The sequence below is a fragment of the Camellia sinensis genome, chromosome 1, assembly GCF_055761805.1.
Source record: "Camellia sinensis isolate YWXY chromosome 1, ASM5576180v1, whole genome shotgun sequence".
Lineage (NCBI taxonomy): Eukaryota > Viridiplantae > Streptophyta > Magnoliopsida > Ericales > Theaceae > Camellia > Camellia sinensis.
Genome location: NC_138961.1, coordinates 20,352,465 through 20,363,779, shown reverse-complemented (window position 1 = coordinate 20,363,779; position 11,315 = coordinate 20,352,465). Strand labels below are relative to the sequence as shown.

Here is an 11,315-nt window from a genome sequence, read left to right as displayed (position 1 = left end):
ACCCAAATTAGAACTGACTTTGTCGATTTAGTCAATATGTTATGCTCTTCTATCTCAAGGTTTGGGAGGATATGATTTTCAAACATTTTCGTCAGCAAGTGAATTCAATTTTTTCTCACATCACTTTTAGTCAGTGATTTAGTGACGGGCTATTGTGGAGTAGTAGATGATGACCCAACTCTCTCACCTTCCATTGCACAATATAGTACACAAAAATGTTGTAACATAGATTGCTTATATAAATATGGAAAAGAAAATTATGACAATAAATAAAAAATACTCCTCATTTATGCAATTGTGTATATATGAGAAATTAACAGTGGGATTTACACAATCTTTTCTAGCATGCATGTTTTGATTTTTGTATTGTTATTTAGAGATATATAATTGGCAGAGTTTTTTTTTTTTTTTTTTTTTTTTTTTTTTTTTTTTTGTAGTTGTCAGCATTTTAATTTTTCGTTTTAACGAAAGAGTGAACAATATGAAAAATAGAAAAACAGGTGAAGAAAAAAGAACTTGAAAACAACTTATTTAAAAAGTGACATAAAATGGTGTACATCTTATGTTTTCCAAATTCCATTTTAACAAGAGATTCGTGCACTAAATTATCCATTTTAGTTCAAAAAAATAAAATAAAATAATTGTTAGTTATTGGCCAAAAAATTCATAGAAATCCAAACAAAATATTAATTATAGTTGAGTCCAATTTTAAAACTATAATATTACAATAGTCCTATATTATATTTATAGTATTTATTATAATTATATTGGTTAGATAGATTCCACCGTTTATATTCTTTATTAATATAAAGATCTTGTTAATAACTATTATCAATAACCATCACATAATGTTATAATATTTATAATTTCAATACATAAGTTACATATTTCAAAATATTTTTATGCAATTTTTTTACACATTTTTAAATATTAACAACAACTATGAAGACTATTTTTCATATAATAATTACAAGTCACATAAATACAAAAATGATTATTTTAGAATTATTGATTTGAAATTAGATTCAACGGTAGAATAAAGAAAGAGAATGGGAGTTAAGGTTAAAGGTATGATTAGAATTTTAGTTTGGATTTGTATAAGAATATATTTTCAATGGCACGTGACATTTTTTTTGGGTTCAAATTTGGATAGAAGGTAGGGAATGGAGTAAAGCCTTGTTTGTCATCTTCTAAAAAAATTAAAAAGTTATTATCTTATTTAAGTCATATCATCTTATTTAAATTATATCACCTCTCTACCATATCACTTCAAACCTAATCCATATCCAATTCATATTTCATAAAAAGTCAAAAAGTACACTTATTTAGAATATCCCAAACAACCCGTAAATTAAGAAAATTTTAAAAATGTTAAGGGTTAAAAAGAGGGAAAATGACCAATTTAAAAGGAGCAAAGGGTAAATTTACCGATTTTAGAAACAATTGTTATGTATGGCCGGTCCGAAGCGGTTAATCATATCATCGAATTGGGTTCTCTCACGATCCACAAGTTCGTTACACACACACACACACACACACACATATATATATATATATATATATAACACTAGCACTAGTATATATATATATATCGTAATCTTTACAACTAGCGATTTGGGAATTGAGATCTGTGTTTCTCTCTCAAATCGTCTTTGACAAAGATGTATGGATTCGAAGCAATGACATTCAACATCCATGGCGGTTACCTGGAAGCGATCGTCAGGGGATACAGATCTGGTTTGCTCACCGCCGCCGATTACAACAATCTCTGCCAGTGCGAAACCCTAGACGACATCAAGATGCACCTCTCCGCTACCGAATACGGACCCTACCTCCAAAACGGTAACCCTACAATTTCAGATCGATCTCATCGTTGTTCTCAATTCAATTGCTTTTGAAATTCCATGTTTCACTGTGTTAATTGAAGCCCTAGAACTTAATTTAGAATTTGGGTTATAATCTCGTTCATGTATGAACTTGTAATTCTCGTTTAGATCAGGGTCTCTGTGTTTCTCAATTGAACTGGGTTCTTCTAGCTGAAATTATACGTTTCACGATGTTAAATTGAAGTTCTAGAATGTAATCAAGGTGTTTAATTTTGAAATCTATGTTGAAACTTTTATGGAAAGTTTTCAACTAATGTATTGTTTAAACTAGAAATATACTTGAATCACACTTCAAAATCTAGCTAATCGCGTGTTCTATGCTTCTATTAGCATGAACCAAATCCTAGCCCTAGGTTTACTAATAGACTATCTCGATCATGGTTATCATGTTACTAATGTTGAGAATTGAATCACACTGACACTCTAGATAGGAGCCATGTCAAAGCATATTGGATGCACCATAATTTTAAAATAAATTGCATATGCTAAGATGCAGTCAACACTTCTCAGACTCTCAGTTAGCATTTGAAGAGCATTGCCCGAGTCCTTGAAACTATTGAAAGTAGGATACACACATTCCTAAGTCTTCCAACATTTTCTTATCTTAAAAACATAAATAAATGAAAAGAATGGTTGATATCACACATTCACGACTAGAATTTGAGCATCCTATGGATTCTTTTGAATATATGAAAAATAAAATACACTAATGTATAGCAAAAATTACAGAAAGATAATAGCAGTTGGAATTTCATATGTTTATTATGTTCGTAGTGGAATTTCATAGTTCTAGCTTATGAACTAATAATGGTTATCGTAATTTTCCTGCAGAACCTTCCCCGTTGCATACAACTACAATTGTGGAGAAATGCACTCTTAAACTGGTTGACGAGTACAAGCACATGCTATGCCAAGCCACAGAGCCATTGTCAACCTTTCTTGAGTATATCACGTATGGAGATTTAATTCTTTTCCAAGCGTGACTAATTTTTTATGTGAAGTATTGAGACAATTTAGCTACTCTTAAGATCCAACTGTGTACTTGGTTGTTTATGTTCATGCAGAATTTGCCAAAATATTTATTCTAGGGGTAATTCTCTAGGGTTATGTATTCCCTAATGTGAATGTGTGGGTTCTCTGCCCAAGATTGATGCTTTTGGTAAAGTTTGAGAAGTTTCCATGCATTTGGAATCATTCTGTCCCCAAGTTACAAGGTTTTTGTAGTTGTAGTATGTGATTTGTTACATTCCTACTTATATTGGCAGGATAATTGTTATGTGAAGCTCAGTAAGCATGTGTCTGTTTGTGCTATTTTGAGTCACATGGTGTATTTAGCGTGTCAAACAGTTAAGCTTTAGCTGGTCTGACATACCTTTAAATTCAGCCCAAACTGTGCATTGGCTACAAGTCTTGCTTGAAGTCCAACCTTATGTTTGGTTGGCATACAGGCATGCAGTTTTATCTTCTTTAATGTGCATTTCACTGGCTTCTAAACAGGATGAGCGTGAACGTTTACTTTATTGCTTTTTTAATTTAATGCCTGGCTGGTAAAATAGATTGTCTTAAAATTTTTCTGGAAACCTAAATACCTAATATTTTTCATATTGTACAGATATGGTCACATGATTGACAACGTTGTCCTGATCGTTACTGGAACCTTGCATGAAAGAGATGTTCAGGAATTGTTAGAGAAATGCCACCCTTTGGGCATGTTTGACAGGTAATGTTTACTTGATCCAGGTTTGTTGTTTTGTTTTGACAACTAATAACATGGCAATGTTTTTCTTAATTTGTTTCCTCAGTATTGCTACCCTGGCAGTTGCTCAGAATATGCGGGAGCTATATAGACTGGTGCTTGTTGACACGCCTTTGGCTCCGTACTTCTCCGAGTGTATCACATCTGAGGTACTCACTAGTGACTGCTACTCATGTTTGTTTTCTTCTGAGTAAGATCCTCACATTTTGTATGAGATGTGTTTTTCTGACACCAGGAAAAACATACGTTTAATCTTGTGTTTTTTGGAGAGGAAATTTTCTGCAATCATGTATTTGTTGATGAATGATATAAAACTGTAAATGGACATATGGACACAATGACCCATACATGTAGATTTGCAGTTGATTTTTCTGTTGAACCGAGTTAAAAAAACGGAGGAAAAGAACATTTCCTCTTTCTATTTGGCTTTCTGTTAAAATTTTTATTTGTCATATTAGTGGTGCATATATGGGTCTTCATATATACTATGAATAATAGGAACAATGATGGTTGATATTTCTTTTCTGTATTCACTTTGTTAACATCTATGTAACTTATATTTTTATTTGACTACATTGTTGTAGATTTATTTTAGAGATCCACTGTTCAGCATCATGCTTTTTCTTCATTCTACTTAATTGTATCATCTGCAGGACTTGGATGACATGAACATTGAAATAATGAGGAATACTCTTTACAAGGCATATCTTGAGGATTTCTACAGGTTCTGTCAGGTTAGGGTTAACTGCCCATTGTGCAGATGTTTGTTTCATTCTTATATTATAAGCAGATTCTATTTCCTTTTTCTTTTACTAAAGTCTAATGCAAAATTTTCAAATAGAAACTTGGTGGAGCCACTGCAGAGATCATGTCTGACCTCCTTGCCTTTGAGGCTGACAGAAGAGCTGTTAATATTACCATAAACAGGTGGTGTCACCGTTTGAAATTTTGTGCCCTTTGATTTCTGTTATTTTAATGATGGTGGTCTTTTAGTTCATTTTAGAACCATATTCTCTTTGTGTCATTTTTGTGTTACAGCATTGGCACCGAACTTACTCGAGATGATCGTAAGAAGTTGTACTCTAGTTTTGGCTTGCTGTAAGCTTCTGCTCAACCTTATTTCTTTTCCAACTTTTGATGTTATAGACATTTTTCAGTTTTGTTTTGATAATGATTTAATTGTGTGAACAGTTACCCATATGGTCATGAAGAGCTTGCTGTCTGCGAGGATATAGATCAGGTTCCTTTCTTCTCCTAGTAAGAGTTCAATTACATATATGATGGTTTTGCTTTTTGATTTTGGTTTATGCCGTATAGGGTTGAGCCTTTTTTGAGGTTTGAGTTAAATGCTTTTTCATGTATTTTTCTTGTTGTCAAGGCAGTTGATTAATTGTGCCAAGAAGTAAAAATTCTACGGGCTTGTAAAGACCTCCTCTCCCTTTAACAAAATAAACTGAAATTATCGCTCTGAAATTAAGTGAACTCAACACAGAAATGATATTGCTCTGCAATGGCATCTTTGGATGTGATACCTTGATGATCTCTGGTGACTGACGGTGTAAATATTAGTGTTTTTTCTATAGATGTTGCAATTTGTAAATGAGGTTGCTGTATCAAAAGCCTTCTTTGATGGCATCTTCTTTGGGTTATGCAACATAGGGTTGGACCATTTTTTAAGTTCAAGTTAAATGCTTTTCAGTGTTTCTCTTGCCTTCCAGGCAGTTGATTTATTGTAATTTGTACCAAGAAGTAACAATAGAAAGAGTTTGTAAGGAACCCACTTTCCCTCTAAGAAGGAAAAGAGAAGAAAAGAAAAGAACTGAAGTGAAGTGAACTTCAATTCAACATAGAAATGCTGTAGCTCTGCCATGGCATCTTCTGCTGGTGATATCGTGACAATCCTTTAAGACTGACGTAGTAAATCTTGGTCTTTTTTACGGCATAATTTTTTTTTCTTGATTGGGGATGTGACCCATTTCTACTGGTTTATGTTACCTTGATATTTTGCAGTTATGTTTCGTTTGTAGCTCTTAATTCTTTCTTCAATTGAGCTGTTATAGGTTCGTGCTGTTATGGAAAAATACCCCCCTTATCAGTCCATATTTGCCAAATTATCCTATGGAGAGAGCCAGATGCTCGACAAGGCATTCTATGAAGAGGAGGTGAAGAGGCTCTGCTTAGCTTTCGAGCAACAGGTTTGTATTTCAGAGAGAGAGCTATTATTGAGTTCAGACATTTGTTTCGGTGATAGTTACTTATTTCGGAAGTTTGAAAAAAAATGTTGATTCACATTCTAGTTACTTCTGATTCACAGTTTCGTCAATTCATTGTCAGCAATTTCACTTCCTTTCTGAACTGCAGTTTCACTATGCCGTGTTCTTGGCATACATGAGGTTGAAGGAGCAGGAGATCAGGAACCTGATGTGGATATCCGAGTGTGTGGCTCAGAACCAGAAGTCTAGAGTCCACGACAGTGTTGTTTTCATATTTTAGTTCATTTACAGCTAGTTTGCAATGAGCTTGTGTTCATTTTTTTACACACTCTGTAAATCTCCCCCTGACGTGTCTTTTGATTATTATGAGGTGCAGTGACAGTCCTTGCACTATGTGCAGGTTTCTCATAATAAGCATTTACCCATATGTTTAATTCGTCAACATGAAGAGAGAAATCTTGTACGCAGATTCATCAGTATATCTAGAATGCTAGTTTCGCACAAGTCTGTTGATTGTAATTGGGAGAAGGATGATGTTGTGATGCCTCAATTTGAAAATTTTTGCTGAATAATAAAAATACTGGCAGTGTTGTCCGACTGTTGCTGTCAAATGAAACTATATAAGACGACTCCAAAGCATGATCACATTCTTGCTTCAGAAGAAACTGTTATCGGCATTTAGTCTGGCACAGCTTACCCAGGTAACCAAGTTCTTCTCTCTGCAAATTCTGTTTATACTAGAGGGTGTTTTTAAATGGATTTTTCTTGTGGGGTCTGATTCTTGTTTTTTAATTTCATGAGAAATACTGCTATAGTAAATTCCTTGCTTTGCCAATATTTTGTATGAATCTAAATCCAGGGGGCGGGTATCCCTTCTCTTTTTGATGCTCCTTCCTTCTTGACAGAGGATCCCATCTCCCTTTCATGATGTATGAAAAATGTAGGACTGATGCAGAACGCGTTTTGGGCAATTACAGTAAATTCCAAATTTTGTCAAGATGAAAAATCCTGGATTCCGCTCAAGGAGCACTTTGTTGTCCAGAAGGGGCTCCATGAGGACCCTACCATTGTATAGAGAGAGAGAGAGAGAGAGATGGACATGACATTGATCATGTAAGAATAGAAGACCTTAAGCAAGAAATTGGCTGACAGAGAAGAAATTTAAGACTTAATGCATTTATTGGAAGTGACACGCGGTTTGCCTTCTGTCAAAAAATTCCATAATTTTGGCTTTTGAATTTATATTTTTGCTGTTTATAGAATTTTTTTGTCCATGTCAAAAAGGTCCATCATTTTAGGCTTTTGAATTTATATTTTTGCTGTTTATAGAATCTTTTGTTTTAGTAATAACCTTAATTGGGGATATATGTTTCCAGTGCAACTTATTGTGCCACATTTGTTCAAATTGTTATTTAACTGAAATTTGTTGTTTTTCATAATTTTCTATTTTACTTTATTATTATTTTAACCTATTTAGGTTTTTTCTATTCAAATTACAACTTGTCTTGCTATAAATTAAGCTGTAAGTCTTGCTACAAGACATTATCAATAATATTTTCATAGTACTTGACAATTTTCTGATATTGATGTTGGTTGTGTACAACCATTGTGTTTCACCGCGTCACACCATGGATACAATAAACATGGATTTGAATTCAATCAAACACATAAAAAAATTCTACATTTGCAAAAAACCTCTTATGATTTGGTCATTGCTCATTACAGTGTTTTCAACTTTACATCGCCCATTAATGCCTGATCGCTGATACATGGTTTCATAATAATTCTGGTAAAGCAAATATATCCAAGAACCAAAATAATACAATTTAAGAATATGGCAGTGAAAATATTATGAAAAATTCAATAATATATATATATATATATATATGTATAAAAACAAATGGATACATGTTAGATGCAGGGGAATTGTTGCATATTACTCCAAAAAGATTGTAGTACTTGGGAAAAAAATAGGAAAATGAAAATTTTTTGGTTTACACAAGATGATCAATTTGGTTTTGGTTCATCCAAAAAAAGGGGGTGAAAGAAAGATGGCAACATCCGCCTAAGCAGTGTGGCACTAGTTTGAATCACAAGGATCAGTCTCTACACATAAAACAAATAAATCAAGTTGGGGATAAAGTTGCTTATTTGTTATCTGTTTCATGTCATTGTGCGCCGGATACGACCTATTTTTTTTTGGCACTTAATCTAATGTCTTTTGCACAATTCAAGAACAATTGCACACATTTCATATAGCTTGACTTTCCAAATTCAGCTCAACCAATGGGGCATTCTATGAAAGAAAATCTTTTGGCCTTTTGTGTTTTTGTCTTACCCTATGTCCCCTGAAAGAAAAGCTAGAGAGAGAGAGAGAGAGAGAGTACTTAAAATCCTATAACAAGTGTAGGAACCACATATATAGATCTCTATGTCTCTCTCACTCTGCCTTTAATTCATACCATAACAAGAAATGGAAGATCAATGTAATCCTCTGAGCTGGGCTTGCCACTACCAAGAAGAGGTAAAAATTTAGTACTAACTTTATTTTGTCTTTTATTCATTAGCACACTCTCCCACAACCACAATGTACATTATTTTATCATCAAACCTAGTTATCCAGAAAAAAGTGACAAGAATTTTACCCGAATATTAATGTATGGTTGAGATTTTTATGGGTAAAATTCTGGGTATATAGTATTACAGTTCTTTTACGTACTTGGCAGGGAATTGAAGAGTTAAAGCATTGTCTATTGTACACAACTTTGGAGCTAGAGACAACAATCCTATCTACTCAACAAGAAATTGCAAGAAAAGAAGATGAACTAAACTACGTCAAAGAGCTGTTGACCAAAGCCATGAAAGAGAGAGATGAAGCTAAAGCAAAATACCAAAGTCTGAGGCTGCAACTTCAACAACAACTAGAGGCTGCTGCAAACCTATCTGGGACTACCCGCGATGCAGAAGATAAACTAAGAGGGGGTTCTGAGCCCAACAATGTTGGATCTTTGTCCTCAAACTTGAATCCACAACTACCCTTACCAATGCCACTAGCAGAATTGACAGAAAAATTGGCATCCAAAAAGCCAGTGCCAGAGAAAGGGAAGTTTTTGGAGGTGGTCATGGAAGCCGGGCCACTACTTCAAACACTCCTGCTGGCTGGACCGCTCCCACGGTGGCAGCATCCACCTCCACCACTTAACTCCATTGAGATTCCACCAGTGACTGCCCCTTTGCCAACGCCAAGGCTTCTGCACCACCAGGACTCCACCATCAGTACTACTAATAGTTGTTTCAGTAAGGAGAAGGGTCTGGTGCACCATGAATGAAAATTGTCTTGTGACCTAAAAAAATCATGTAAGAGCAATCTCCAATTCTTCACCTTTTCTTTCATCAAATCTAAATTTGATGAAAAAGTGCTTAAAAATCATCTCCAATTTTAAAAGATGAAACTTTGGAGATGATATTTTTTTTCATCAAATATGATGAAAAGGAAAATTCGGGATAAGAGGAGAATTTTTAAAAATATTTTGATGAAAATTTGAGGAAAGGATTTGAATAGTTCATATCAAACCAATCTTTTTACTCAAATTTGGAATCAAATTAGATGAAAAAATTGGTAAAGGGTTGGAGATGCTCTAAGAAATCTATTTGTGTAATATTTTCCTTTCTTTTTTATAATGGGTGTCTGAAACTTTGCCTAATATGTGAAGCTAGCGGACGGTTATGTGTATTCTGAGTTTGCACTCTTGCTTAAATATGTTCTCAGCTTAAAAAATAAATAAATAAAGAAAAAAGAAAAGAAAAGGCTCAAATCAAAGTCTATATGAGCATGGGGATCAAGGAGAGTTAGTTGAACATTGTTTGAAAATCTGCAACCAAAGCCTTGGAATTCTGGTTTGATGGAAACAGAGAGGTCCTACCTAGTCATTGTTTTATCTAAAACCGTCCAAGTAATAATAAGTCAAATGGAAATTATGAAATCAAAACAACTTTTAAGGATTTTGGTTTCGTTGAACAGTGCAGTCATTATCATTGGTCATTTCCTCTTTCTATCCTCTTTTTGAAATTTGATTACATAGAGAAGACAACAAAAAGAAAAAAAAAACTCACTAACAAGTTCTCTTCGATCAAATTACCTCAAAATATCTTCCATGATTAGAATCGTGTCATGTGTATTGTATTTGGGGTATGAATTTTAAGTATTAAGATTGCAGACACTTATCTTAGCAGAAATAGAGGATCTAAGGTAAAACAAAGTACTTTCATAACAGAGTTTTCTTATCTTAATCGGATGGTTAAAACGCTACAAAATGCGGTCAAAGGGTCAGATTTCAAGACTGTCATTATGAAAGATGTAGAGTAACTATTTAGTGGCAGTTTATGACTGTTATTAACAGTTAATTTAATTCTAATTCAAATTTAAATGGAGAGACAGTCATGTTCCGATCTATATATAGATGATTAGGCATTTAAGAATGGGAGAAAATATTCAGGTTACTCTTCCTATTTTCACAAGGTTCTCAAAAGGCAATCTACTACTCTTTCTATTCTTCTTCTGGGTTCCGTTTTTTGCAGAAACAGAATTTCATAACCTGTTTTGTTTTGTGCATCACCAAAAATATTTTGGGTTAATTTTCACTTAAGTGCAAAGCACAGACTGATAATCAGTTTCGGCTGGATTTCATTGCATCCTAGGGAGGATTTGGCTGGATTTCGTTGTATCCTAGGGAGGATTTGCCATTACCCATTGCACTATTTGTAGGGGCAAATAATTGTACGTTTGTGTCGCGCCTTAAAGCGATAATTTCTATGGTTCCTAATATTATCACCATACTTGTTTATCTAACTAGTCCCATATACAATTACTATTTTGACTTTCGGTTAAATACATTTTTCACCTTATAAGCATATATATATATTGATAATTGGGTCGATTTCCGTGCTCCTCGACTTTGTAATGCGCTTTAAAGTGATATTTTCTATGGCCCCTAATATTATCACCATACTTATTTATTTAACTAGTCCCGTATACAATCACTATTTTGACTTTGGGTTAAGTACATTTTTCACCTTATAAGCATATATATATGTTGATAATTGGGTCAATTTCTGTGACCCTCGGCTTTGTGACGTGCCGTAAAACAATATTTTCTATGATCCTAATATAATCACCTATGAAGTATGGACACTCCAAAATCAGTGCCGTGACGGTGTCCGACACGGGGACATGCCGAGGACACGTACGGGGTGTGTCCCTTTAATTTAATGATTTTTTTGTAGGGGACACGACAGGGACATGGCATGGGACACGGCGAGGCTTTTTTTTTTTTTTTTTTTTTTTTTAATATTTTGCCTCTCTTATTTAGTGCTTTTGTGAAAAATATTGTGGATGTCGAATGTTTTCCTCTTCTCGTCTTAGTTCTTATTATCGTTTATTATGACTTTTTTGTGAATTTT

At 34.1% G+C, this 11,315-nt stretch overlaps 2 protein-coding genes across 5 annotated transcripts; both read left to right on the top strand.

Annotated features, from left to right (window-relative positions):
- The first annotated feature begins 1,435 nt into the window (after nucleotides 1–1,435).
- On the top strand, nucleotides 1,436–6,452 carry LOC114321204 (V-type proton ATPase subunit d2). The gene is made up of 10 exons (XM_028268356.2): nucleotides 1,436–1,842; nucleotides 2,718–2,838; nucleotides 3,499–3,606; nucleotides 3,689–3,791; nucleotides 4,296–4,376; nucleotides 4,484–4,569; nucleotides 4,681–4,740; nucleotides 4,834–4,882; nucleotides 5,703–5,837; nucleotides 6,004–6,452. Exons 1-10 carry the CDS (start codon nucleotides 1,662–1,664, stop codon nucleotides 6,133–6,135), a joined length of 1,056 nt encoding a protein of 351 aa, XP_028124157.2. The 5' UTR covers nucleotides 1,436–1,661; the 3' UTR covers nucleotides 6,136–6,452.
- Nucleotides 6,256–9,588, top strand: LOC114321205 (uncharacterized). Of its 4 annotated transcripts, none has more exons than XM_082873085.1 (4): nucleotides 6,416–6,556; nucleotides 6,761–7,262; nucleotides 7,333–8,379; nucleotides 8,582–9,588. In XM_082873085.1, the coding sequence occupies exons 3-4, from the start codon at nucleotides 8,329–8,331 to the stop codon at nucleotides 9,182–9,184; spliced, it is 654 nt and encodes a 217-aa protein (XP_082729211.1). In that variant the 5' UTR covers nucleotides 6,416–6,556; nucleotides 6,761–7,262; nucleotides 7,333–8,328; the 3' UTR covers nucleotides 9,185–9,588. The 4 variants fall into 4 exon arrangements, with proteins under 4 accessions (XP_028124158.1, XP_082729211.1, XP_082729216.1 ...); XM_082873090.1 differs by having other exon boundaries at nucleotides 6,418–6,556; nucleotides 6,800–7,262; XM_028268358.2 differs by having other exon boundaries at nucleotides 6,419–6,556; nucleotides 6,715–7,262.
- The last annotated feature ends 1,727 nt before the right edge of the window (nucleotides 9,589–11,315 follow it).